At 43.0% G+C, this 12,241-nt stretch overlaps 1 protein-coding gene across 2 annotated transcripts; it reads left to right on the top strand.

Annotated features, from left to right (window-relative positions):
• Window positions 1-269: 269 nt before the first annotated feature.
• LOC117540335 (zinc-binding protein A33-like) lies at window positions 270-11,967 on the top strand. Of its 2 annotated transcripts, XR_004568155.1 has the most exons (3): window positions 270-824; window positions 11,459-11,588; window positions 11,687-11,967. XR_004568155.1 is itself a non-coding variant. In XM_034206952.1 (2 exons), the coding sequence occupies exon 2, from the start codon at window positions 4,207-4,209 to the stop codon at window positions 5,077-5,079; it is 873 nt and encodes a 290-aa protein (XP_034062843.1). In that variant the 5' UTR covers window positions 288-824; window positions 4,190-4,206; the 3' UTR covers window positions 5,080-5,494. The 2 variants fall into 2 exon arrangements, 1 of the variants encoding a protein (XP_034062843.1); XM_034206952.1 differs by lacking the exons at window positions 11,459-11,588; window positions 11,687-11,967 and adding an exon at window positions 4,190-5,494 and having other exon boundaries at window positions 288-824.
• The last annotated feature ends 274 nt before the right edge of the window (window positions 11,968-12,241 follow it).

Below are 12,241 nucleotides of genomic sequence, written 5' to 3'. Positions count from 1 at the left end.
ACGCTCGAGGGACTGACTCAGGTCTTTTAACCCTCTGGCACCGGCAGCCAGGTGTCCCCAATCAACACTGATAGACAAAAGGGAGAACACTTAAAGGGCCACACACACAACAGGCAAGGCAGGAGTCATCACACTGTCTTTTCACTATCTTGTGTTTGCTATCTTTGTTTGTGGACTTCTTCATATTTTTTTTTGGACCGTCACCATCTTGGTTTCTGGACCCTCATCATATTGTTTTGAGGACTGTCAGAATCTTGGTTATGAAAATTGATTTTATGGTTAATATTCTTTTTTTATTTACCCAGTTAAAATGTAATCCTGCATGATTTTAACATGGTTGTTATTTTATTTATGGGTTTTACCAGTCACTTATTTCTTGTTTATACTTCTTGATGCATTTAAATACATGTAGGGTGGAATTTTGAAGATGTTTTGTGGTAAAACTGCACCTTTTTGTATTTCCTATGGCATGAAAATGGTTAATGGGAAAATAACATTGCCAACTCTGTGAATGAGCTCCTTGAGGGTTCAAATGTTCTGTACTGAAGAGATGAAATGAAGTTAAACCAGTTTACTGAGAGCTGATGAGGAGTGGCAGGTGTTTGTGGAATGAGACACACCTGTGTGTTAAAGTTGATTAAAGAGTCAAACCAGGAAACAGTTTGTTACTCTTCATCACTACGGAGAGACGAACGGACTGAAAACCAGACGATCAGATTCACCTTCAGACCAAACTAACAACTTCCTCTGAGTTCAGCTACAGGAGAGAAAAGAGGAAACTACAACACTGCTGCTTTCACCTGAGGACCCTCCACCCCCTGAAGGTGAGTCTGACTTCAACATCACTCAATACCTGTTGAAACTTGCTTTAAAGGTTTTAGGGGATAGACTCCAATGCCGGTAACCTGATTGTATGAAACATCTTTTCTGCATGGATTAACTGTGAAGGCTCCCTGACTGTGTTTATTTGTAATGCCAGTGATTATTGAGGAAACAGTTAGGTGTCTGTAATCCTGAGGCTACGCAGAGAGCATACTGTTTATGTAATCAATTATTGTTATCATCGTCCAAGGCAATGTTGGTTTTATTCATAATGTGTTAACTTCAAGGCGCATCATAAAGCATTGCGCCAGAAAAGAGGTGAACATGTGGGGGTCCACCTGACTGCAATGTCTCCATCACTGCAGATCAAACACATTCCTGACCTGAACATTAAAGTGACTCACAACAATCCTTTTTAAATGTAGGCAAATCCATAAATCAAAGTTTATTCTTTTGTGGATCTTAAAGTCCTGCAACACTTAACAGATAAAAGCCCCATTCGATCTGAACTGAACGATATTTACTGGGCTACTTTAGGGTTGAAATGTCCCGTACTGAAGAGATTAAATGAGGTTTGACCAGTCACCGATGAGCTGATGAGGAGTGGCTGGTGTTTGTGGAGTGAGACACACTGTGTGTTAAAGTTGAACAAAGAGACATACCAAGAAACAGTTTGTTACCATTCCAACCATTCAAAGGAGTGTCAGCCTGTTCCAGCAGCTCCTACTCATCAATGAGTACTTTCCTTATATTTAACATTAAGCTGCCTTTGGCTCTTTTCTGCTGTGACAATGTAAATGTTTCTTCATTAATAGATGAGAATAAGAATAATGCAAGATTTCTTTTCAGCACTGTAGCCAGGCTGACAGAGAGCCACAGCTCGATTGAGCCTTCTATTCCCATAGCACTCAGTAGTAATGACTTTATGTGCTTTTTTAACGATAAAATTGTTACTCTTTGAAACTAAATTATTGACCTCTTACCTTTGACCAGTATAGTGTTATCAACAGCTCCCGGAAACGTAAGTTCTAATATTACACTAGATAGTAGACTAGAATGCTTTTCAGCCATTAACCTTGAACAATTAAATTAAATTATTCTCTCTTCTAAACCATCAACGTGTATGTTAGACCCAATTCCAACTAAGCTGTTGAAGGAAGTTTTTCCATTAATTAGCACTTCTTTATTAAATATTATGAATATGTCTTTATTATCAGGCTATGTTCCACAATCATTCAAAGTAGCAGTGATAAAACCTCTTCTTAAAAAGCACAACCTCGATCCAGAGGTTTTAGCCAATTATAGACCTATTTCCAATCTTCCGTTCCTCTCAAAAATTCTTGAGAAAGCGGTCGCAAAACAGCTGATTACTTAAAAAACAATGATTTATTTGAAGACTTTCAGTCTGGCTTTAGAACACATCATAGCACAGAGACAGCTCTGGTTAAAGTCACAAATGACATTCTAATAGCCTCTGACAAGGGACGTGTCTCTATTCTTGTTTTGCTCGATCTCAGTGCTGCATTTGATACTATCGACCATGATATCTTATTGCAAAGTCTAGAGCACTTAGTTGGCATACAGGGAACTGCTTTAGGCTGGTTTAGGTCCTATCTATCTAAACGCTCTCAGTTTGTACGTGTCAATGATGAATCTTCCACGCAAACCAAAGTTAGCCATGGAGTGCCACAGGGCTCAGTGCTCGGACCTATTTTGTTCACATTATATATGCTTCCGTTAGGCAATATTATAAGGAATCATTCTGTAAACTTTCATTGTTATGCGGATGATACTCAACTATATTTATCAATCAAGCCTGATGAAATTAATCATCTAAATAAAATTCAAGACTGCCTCAAGGACTTAAAAACGTGGATGACCTTAAACTTTTTGATGTTAAACACGACCAAATCTGAAGTTATTGTACTTGGCCCAAAGAATCTACGAAACAAATTATCTAAGGATATACTAACTATGGATGGCATTAATTTGGCCTCCAGTGAGACTGTAAGGAATCTTGGTGTTATATTTGATCAGGATTTATCCTTTAACGCCCACATAAAATCAATTTCAAGGACCGCCTACTTCCATCTACGTAACATTGCAAAAATCAGGCATATCTTGCCTCAAAACGATGCAGAGAAACTAGTCCATGCATTTGTTACTTCAAGGCTGGATTATTGTAACTCTTTATTATCAGGGTGTACCAAGAAGTCAGTCAAGTCGCTTCAGCTAATTCAAAATGCTGCAGCTCGTGTACTAACCAGAGTTAGGAAAAGGGACCACATTACTCCTGTTCTTGCTGCCTTACACTGGCTCCCTATAGAACACAGGATAGAATTTAAAATGCTTCTTCTCGCCTACAAAGCCCTTAATGGGCAGGCGCCATCTTACCTTAAAGAACTCATTATACCCTACTGTCCTACTAGGGCATTGCGTTCCAAGAATGCAGGGTTGTTGGTTGTCCCTAGAGTCTCTAAAAGTACAATGGGAGCCAGAGCCTTTTCTTATCAAGCTCCACATTTGTGGAATCAGCTTCCAGTTTGTGTTGGGGCGGCAGACACCCTATCCGTTTTTAAGAGTGCGCTTAAGACCTTCCTTTTTGATAAAGCTTATAGTTAGGGCTGATTAGATTCAGCCCCTAGTTTTGCTGATATAGGCTTAGTTTGTTGGGGGACATCTTACTTCTTCCTTCTCTCTGTCTATACCTGTGTACTCTCATGTTCCCATTAACCCAGCTTCCCCAAATCTCTTTCTTTTTGGTGTCTATATACGCCGGGATCCGGAGTCATGGATGATCCTGCGCTCCTGTGTCCTGCATCGCGAGCCCTGGATCTTGAGTCGTGGCTGTGGTCCTAGATCATAGGTCCTGGATGGATATCCTCGTGGATTCATCTTCCTATTATACACACATGCATTTCCAAACATTTGGACTACCTATGTTGCAAATGTATTATCTTTTCAATTTACACACGGCATCTATTGCACGTCTGTCCGTCCTGGGAGAGGGATCCCTCCTCTGTTGCTCTCCCTGAGGTTTCTCCCATTTTCCCTTTAAACTGTGGGTTTTCTCCGGAAGTGTTTCCTTGTACGATGTAAGGGTCTAAGGACAGAGGGTCTAAGGACAGAGGGTCTAAGGACAGAGGGTCTAAGGACAGAAGGTGTCGTATTGTCATACTGATATTCTGTACAAACTGTGAAGTCCACTGAGACAAATGTAACATTTGTGATATTGGATACCAGACGATCAGATTCACCTTCAGACCAATATAACAACTTCCTCTGAGTTCAGCTACAGGAGAGAAAAGTGGAAACTACAACACTGCTGCTTCAACCTGCTGACCCCCTCCTGTCTGCTGTGTTTCAGCTTCACTCAGAGACAACATGGCTTCCAGATCCAACAATGGAGCGGCAGAAAACCTGGGGGAGCTTCAGGTGTTGTATCAAACAGCAGGACACCTGACAGTCCAGGCCCGACGCACAGAGACACAGATTAAGAAGCAGTTTAAGAAGCTTCACCAGTTTCTAGAAGAGGAAGAGGAGGCCAGGATGGCTGCACTGAGGGAGGAAGAGGAGCAGAAGAGGAGGATGATAGAGGAGAAGATGAAGGCTGTGGGCAGAGAGATAGCAGATCCACAGCTGCCCTCAGGAGCTCTGATAGACCAGGCCAAACACCTGGGCAACCTCAGCTTCAACATCTGGAGCAAGATGAAGGACATGGTGTCCTACTCTCCTTTCGTCCTGGACCCAAACACTGCTGGTTCTGACCTCATCCTGTCTGAAGATCTGACCAGTGTGGGACGAGGAGAGGAACAGGAACGTCCTGATAATCCAGAGAGGCTTGATTATGTCTACTCTGTCCTGGGATCTGAGGGCTTTAACTCAGGGACTCACAGCTGGGAGGTCCAGGTTGGAGGCAGTACAGAATGGAAACTGGGTGTGTCAGTAGAGTCTGCACAGAGGAAGGGAATCATAGGGTCTGGATTATGGAGAATAGATTATCATCAAGGTAAATACTCAGCAGGGTCACCATCAGATCCAGAAACTCCTCTCGGCCTGAAGGAGAAACTCCGGAGGGTCAGAGTGAGTCTGGACTGGAACAGAGGAAAGCTGTCGTTCTCTGATCCTGACACTAACACACCCATACACACCTTCACACACACTTTCACTGAGAGGATGTTTCCATACGTTTCTACTGAGGATGAAGTGAAGATATTACCAGGGAAGGTGTGTGTGACAGTGGATCATAGCAGTTAGATAAACAGGAGGATTATATCTCTGATGGAGTTCATTTCTCAGAGAGGAATTAACTAAAGCTGCACCTGTTTAGTTTGAATGATTGTTATTTAGTTGGAAGGTTTCCTTTTTGTATCTATGATCAACTTTTATTAAACTGAACTCCATGCACTTAGCTTAACTTCTTCTCCTTAACACGTGGGACCAACCAAAGCTTGTAAGAACGATGTTTCTCCATAACTCTCATTAACATGGAGTTTGATTCAGAGGCAATGAGAGGAAGAGCTTTCTTCACATGATCAATGAGTTCAGACCTTTATGTCGGGTTAGTTTAACCTTTTCTGTTTCTTTGATTCTGTGTCATTTTAAATTGTTGTTCATTTCTGATTTGTGTGTGACGGGATCCAGAGTAAATACAAACATGTATCCACCTGAATGTTTGAGCGGCCAATCATTTAACAGCTCTGAACAAACACATTATGATTTCTACTTCAGATTATAACGTTTCCAGACATTAAAATCAATGTTTAAACTGAAATGATATTAAATAAACAGAGTTTTAGAGCCTGAACTAACTCTTGATTCCTCAGAATCAGGGATTAAAGAAAAGGTTTTAAATCATAAGTATGTTATAGCTCCCTCCAGTAAATGACACGAGGCTGAGGCAGGGTTGCCAACTCTCACGCATCTGGCGTGTGACACACGCTTTCACTCTCAATCTCACGCTCTCACGCTGCCCAAACTATTCTCACTCCAAAACAAGAATACCGAAGACTAGAAACGGTTTTGAAAACTTTTGTCACGTAGTGATCGTCTTCTCAATAGAACATCTTTGATAATGTCTTCTGGCCAATCAGAATCACGACAACGGCGTGGTGTTGTTGCAGGAAGTCCCGATACACCGATACAACATTACGTGTTGATAGAAATCAACATGTAAGGAAATAAGACCCCACGGTTTGATGATTGATAGGTGTGTGGGCTGTCTTTCATTTTGACGCACAGAACAATGGGGGCTATCCACCCTTATCCACAATGTAAAGTAACTCACATCCTCTTCCCTCTTCTCTCTGTGAGGAGCAGCAGGCTCAGCTTTCAGAACAAAGTAACACAAAACTAAAATGGCATTCATTTTTTAAAATATGTCGTGTAGTAATAGATGTATTTATTTCTCTTCTCAAGAGAGTACCAGAATGTGTATTTTATGTTAGTATTTCAAAAGATCTCCTGGGGGAGAATCCCACAGACCCCCCTGGGGGTTGGGTTTTCAGCATGGCAACTCTTTCACTTGTGGGGAAGTTGCAGAATTGGCTCCAGGTCGCCCTTTTTATTTACTACAAGACAAATGTGCCTTTTTATTTTATACAGTTCAATTTGGATTGAGACAGGGAAATAATCTAAACCTCACGCGTGGCGTTTCACTGTCAAGGGGAGCGTGAGCGTGTATGTAATTACATTGCAAATACTGATTTGAGCCCCACCACCACTGTATGGGTTAGCCCTACCATAGATTACCCAACAAAAATACTCCGTGGCCGCCACTGCCGCCCCTATTGCGCATGCGCAGATCTAAGATCCAGTAGAAATGAATAGGCCAAAATAGAGTCAAAGAGTATGAGAGTGAGAGTGTGTTAATTAATATATTTGGCAGTTTGGAGTAGGGTGACCAGATGTCCCGCTTTGCGCGGGACTGCACAGCGTTTTCACGACTTTTGGTGCGTCCCGCAAATTGAGAAGATGTCCCGCATATTTCATTTTGATTGGCTAAAACGCTTTTCTTTAAAATCAAGATTCATCCAATGGCTGTTGAGAAAGCAGGGAAGGCTATCATCATGGGGCTGTGTTTGCTGTCAATCAAACTGTAACACACGGCGGGTGCTGGTCAAGTGTTAACCAATGAGAGTAACTCACTCACACACACCCCCCTTCAAAATGAATTGAAGCATCAGACTAAAAAAGCTTTTGAAAATAACCGAATATTTCGATTAAGGTAAAAATATAATATTTGCCTCACCAGCCATGAACCTCACTGCACGTCACTGATACATACATACACACACAAACCTGCAGCTCAACCGCACACAATTACACAAACAACCAGCACGAAAACGTACCTCTAGGCTGCTAGTGTTAGAAATTAAAATCAATGTTTTGATGGCATAATGTACCTTAAACATACCGTCAGTTTAAATGCTATTTTATTCTGGAAAAAACCGGAAGTTCTCAATACCAAGCTTTTATTCTGAAAATCCTTCATGACGACATCCGGGACTACCGTCCATTAGTATCATTAATGTGGCTATTGACGCCGTTAACATGTGTTACATATAAAGTTATGAAAGAGATAAGGAGGAGAAAAGGCATGTGGAAGTAAGCAATGAATGTAAAATGTCGAAATCCTCTGTTTAACGCGATATCGGACACGAACGAGGGGGGAAGTCTCCCACGTCACTACAGCCCCCAGAGAGGAGGAGCGAACAGCCAGTAAGCGGGAAGGACGAATGCTTGTGGGTTCTCTTCTGCTCGGCCGACCACAGAGTGGGAGCTTTTTACATCCCTCTCTCTGAACCAAGGACGCCGGAAGCGGGGGAGCCAGGGGGCCATTGGCCCCCCCCCTTTACGGCCCTGCCCCACATTTTCGCAGCAGCGGATGCCGCGGAACCCTGTACACATCCCGTTTCAATAATTCCCCTCTACTCTAAAGTCGCATCTAAAAAGAACGCCATCTGATCTAGCTGTGTATATTGTTGTTATTGTTGATTGTTATATTCAATCTCAGGCATTTTTGAAGCTTGTAAAGGGAAGAACACAGCTCGCCTCTCACTCGCCACTCTGCTCTTCTACAGTGCCGCTTCCCCTCCCTTGGCTGACATTATGAATGTAAGGCATAGTAATCATAGATAACACCGCAGGGTCCGTTACAGTTTGTTTTCATCTGATTTCAAATAAACAAAGTCTTGGCTTTCAGAATATTAAACTTGTTTCGGCAAATTCAGATTATAAATACAGCTTTGAAGCTTCGGCATAATTACAAGCGGAGAATGGAGTAATTTGACGTCACAGCAGGAATAACAGCCGGTGTTTCTCCTGAGAGTTTTCCCCGGGAAACAAACGCAAAAATACACAAACACACACACACACGTGGTATACACGCACACACTCGCGAGCTCCCCCCAGACCAGTAATCCAAACGAAAATATCTTCCCTCCGTACTACTTTGATCATTTGCTCCGCTAATAATCATCGATCCAGAGAAGAGGAAACTTTAAGGCCTTTTTCTCAAAATGATGACTCGGTGACAGTCATTATATAATGTGACATATTTTGCTTAATGTAGTACAAAAACAATCCTGATATCATTAGAAAGCTAGGAATCTCCTCTTTCCAACAGTGTATACAACTCAAAATGTGTCTTCGGATCAATGCGACTGACTTCGATGGAGCAGGTCACTTTGCATTAGGTAAAATACAGCAGGCAGACATAACAGGAAGAATATGTACATTTTAATCCAATGAAATAGGACATTATCACACCATTCAAATGTATCCATGTACATTACAACCAATAACAAAGCTTAGATGTGTTTATTTGTTACGTTGTTTACGTTATGTGTTACGTTGTTCAGTGTGTGTCAGCCGTTAACCTAGATAGATAAACTTGCAAACATGTCAGAAGAACCGGCGCATAAGAAAACAAAATACAGTCAAACTAAGCTGAAATTCAACAACTTGAATGTCACATCCCTGACATCCACACTCCGGAGCCTGGTCCTTCAACCATAGAACCACCTCCGGAGCCTGGCCCTTCAACCATAGAACCAGCTCCGGAGCCCGGTCCTTTAACCATAGAACCACCTCCGGAGCCTGGTCCTTCAACCATAGAACCAGCTCCGGAGCCTGGCCCTTCAACCATAGAACCAGCTCCGGAGCCTGGCCCTTCAACCATAGAACCAGCTCCGGAGCCCGGTCCTTTAACCATAGAACCACCTCCGGAGCCCGGTCCTTTAACCATAGAACCACCTCCGGAGCCTGGTCCTTCAACCATAGAACCAGCTCCGGAGCCTGGTCCTTCAACCATAGAACCAGCGCAGCCAGATGAACCCCAGCAGCAGCTCTGCGGCCGCAGAGGCTGTCAAAACCGCCGCCGCCGGCATCGTTGAACCGAAACAGGCTGGTACCGACTGCATGGAGGTTTGTTGTCGGGACATTGTGACGGGCAAATAAAAGCTTATTTGGGCAAAGAGAAGGTACTTCAATGCAGAATGGTACAAAAACAGAGAGTGGTTAATTATTTGCAAAACCACTAAACGAGCCTTCTGTGAAATATGCAGATGTGCTGCTGTCAAACGGCTTGTAACTTTCTCAAAATGTGGAGATGACAGCTTTGTAAATACCGAGTTAATAACTGGAACTTTTCACAGAGCTTACTTCAGTCAAACACCAGTCAACATTCAGCTTGTCAAACAAGAGCGTAGCAGGAAAAAAGAAGAGATGGAATGAGCAACTGCGCTGTCATATGTGGGCTGGTCTGTATAGTTTAATGTACAGGAAAGGAGTGAGCAGAGGGTTGAGTTGTCCATTCTTGTTCTGTTTTCTCTGACTATCTTCCTCCTGAAGACCCTCTCAGACTTTCATTTGCTCGCGCTACTAAAGAGACACGTTACCATGGAAACCAAACAATGGTGTAGCTGTATTGAAGTCCGAGTGGAAACAGTAACATTTGGTGCGTTATGTTAGAATGAAACAAATCAGATTTAGTCAGAAATCGGGAGAAATGCGGGATAAATATGACCCCGGGAGGAAAACGGGAGTCTCCCGCGAAAATCGTGAGGGTTGGCAAGTAGGCTATGTCACATACACACGCACTTTTTGGCCCCCCGACTTCTGAAATGAATCCGGCGCCGCTGCTCTGAACCATCTTCTGCTTGTAACATTACCGCGCCTTTTATTAATTAAAGTACCCATTTGAACCTTCTCAGAGCCCCCATTGGTCTCGTTATTTTCAAAGCTTCTCTCCTGGATGCGAGAATAATGAACAAAGTTAACACTAGTCACCTAGAGGGGCTGATAACTTTATATGCATTTTCCCCTTGGTTTCCTTAGTTTTCCTTTTGACGTCCTGCGTTGCTCTGCTGTTGCAACTATCCAGTGCGTCGACTAAACAGGTGTAACACAAAACACAGCAGATTAGTTCCGCCTCTAATAATGTTGCACATAAAAAGGTATACCAAAAATACAACGTGGAAACAAATGAACAACAGAAAGTGAAGACAGTTACAATGTTATATAATTAGTGAATGTTGAACAGGGTCTCAAGGGAGAGCCTGGAGGAGTAAACACATAGGTGTTCAGCATATTAAGTTTACACATTTACATTTAAACCCAGGATTTAATCAGGGTTTTTAACTTCAGGTTTAACTCTGGGTTAGATAGGTAACTTTAGGTTTAACTCTGAGTTAGAGAGGTAACTCCAGGGTTAACTCTGAGTTAGAGAGGTAACTTCAGGGTTAACTCTGGGTTAGAGAGGTAACTTCAGGTTAACTCTGGGTTAGAGAGGTAACTTCAGGTTAACTCTGAGTTAGCGAGGTAACTTCAGGGTTAACTCTCAGTTAGAGAGGTAACTTCAGGGTAAACTCTGGGTTAGAGAGGTAACTTCAGGTTAACTCTGAGTTAGAGAGGTAACTTCAGGTTAACTCCGAGTTAGAGAGGTAACTTCAGGTTAACTCTGGGTTAGAGAGGTAACTTCAGGGTTAACTCTGGGTTAGAGAGGTAACTTCAGGTTAACTCTGGATTAGAGAGGTAACTTCAGGGTTAACTCTGAGTTAGAGAGGTAACTTCAGGTTAACTCCGAGTTAGAGAGGTAACTTCAGGTTAACTCTGGGATAGAGAGGTAACTTCAGGTTAACTCTGGGTTAGAGAGGTAACTTCAGGGTTAACCCTGAGTTAGAGAGGTAACTTCAGCTTAACTCTGGGTTAGAGAGGTAACTTCAGGTTTAACTCTGGATTAGAGAGGTAACTTCAGGGTTAACTCTGGATTAGAGAGGTAACTTCAGGGTTAACCCTGAGTTAGAGAGGTAACTTCAGCTTAACTCTGGATTAGAGAGGTAACTTCAGGTTAACTCTGGGTTAGAGAGGTAACTTCAGGTTAACTCTGGGTTAGAGAGGTAACTTCAGGGTTAACCCTGAGTTAGAGAGGTAACTTTAGCTTAACTCTGGGTTAGAGAGGTAACTTCAGGCTTGACATCATTTAGACATTGGGTCAGGGGGTATTATATTATTGAAGACAAACAGAGTCAATAAAGACATTTTGGCTCTTTTCTGCTGTAACAATGTAAATGTCCCCTCTGTGGGACCAATAAATGTATTCTGATTCTGATTCTGTTATTCTTCATCACTACAGAGAGACGGACTGAAAATCAGACGATCAGATTCAGACCAAACTAACAACTTCCTCTGAGTTCAGCTGCAGGAGAGAAAAGAGGAAACTACAACACTGCTGCTTCAACCTGAGGACCCTCCACCCCCTGAAGGTGAGTCTGACTCCAACATCCCTCAGAGTAGATTTCAGTCAGTAGAGGGGGGGAGGGGAGCCATGACTGACTGTACCTCCTGTCTGCTGTGTTTTCAGCTTCACTCAGAGACAACATGGCTTCCAGATCCAACAATGAAGCGGCAGATAACTCGGAGGAGCATCAGGAGTTGAATCAAAGAGCTGATCAAAACACTGAAAATATGTTCAGAGAGGGAGAAGAGGTGGAAGAGTGTGACGAAGGTAACTTCGTCACTATGGACTGACGGCTTCATATTTGGGACGTGCTGCCTCTGCCTCCTTGCTTGGTCTGGGCCGCTCAATTGTCAGCTTCACAAGGAGGAAGGGGAGCCACAGGAGGAAGGGGAGGGAGAGGAGCCACAGGAGGAAGGGGAGCCACAGGAGGAAGGGGAGGGAGAGGAGCCACTGGAGGAAGAGGAGGGACAGGAACCTCCTTATAAACCAGTCTTGGGCGCTGTGGGCTTTAACTTAGGGTTTCACACCTGGGATGTCCAGATTCCAGCTTCCCATACAGACTGGGAAATTGGTGTGTTAGCAGAGTCTGCAAAGAATAGTGGAAACATAGAGTCTGGGTTATGGAGCATAAGGTATAATGGAAGTGAATACTCATCATGGTCACCAGATGGTGAAGGA

Source organism: Gymnodraco acuticeps, unplaced genomic scaffold, assembly GCF_902827175.1.
Source record: "Gymnodraco acuticeps unplaced genomic scaffold, fGymAcu1.1, whole genome shotgun sequence".
In the NCBI taxonomy this organism is placed as follows: domain Eukaryota; kingdom Metazoa; phylum Chordata; class Actinopteri; order Perciformes; family Bathydraconidae; genus Gymnodraco; species Gymnodraco acuticeps.
Note: the sequence above shows the minus strand (reverse complement) of the source record. Positions and strands in the feature narration are given on the sequence as shown.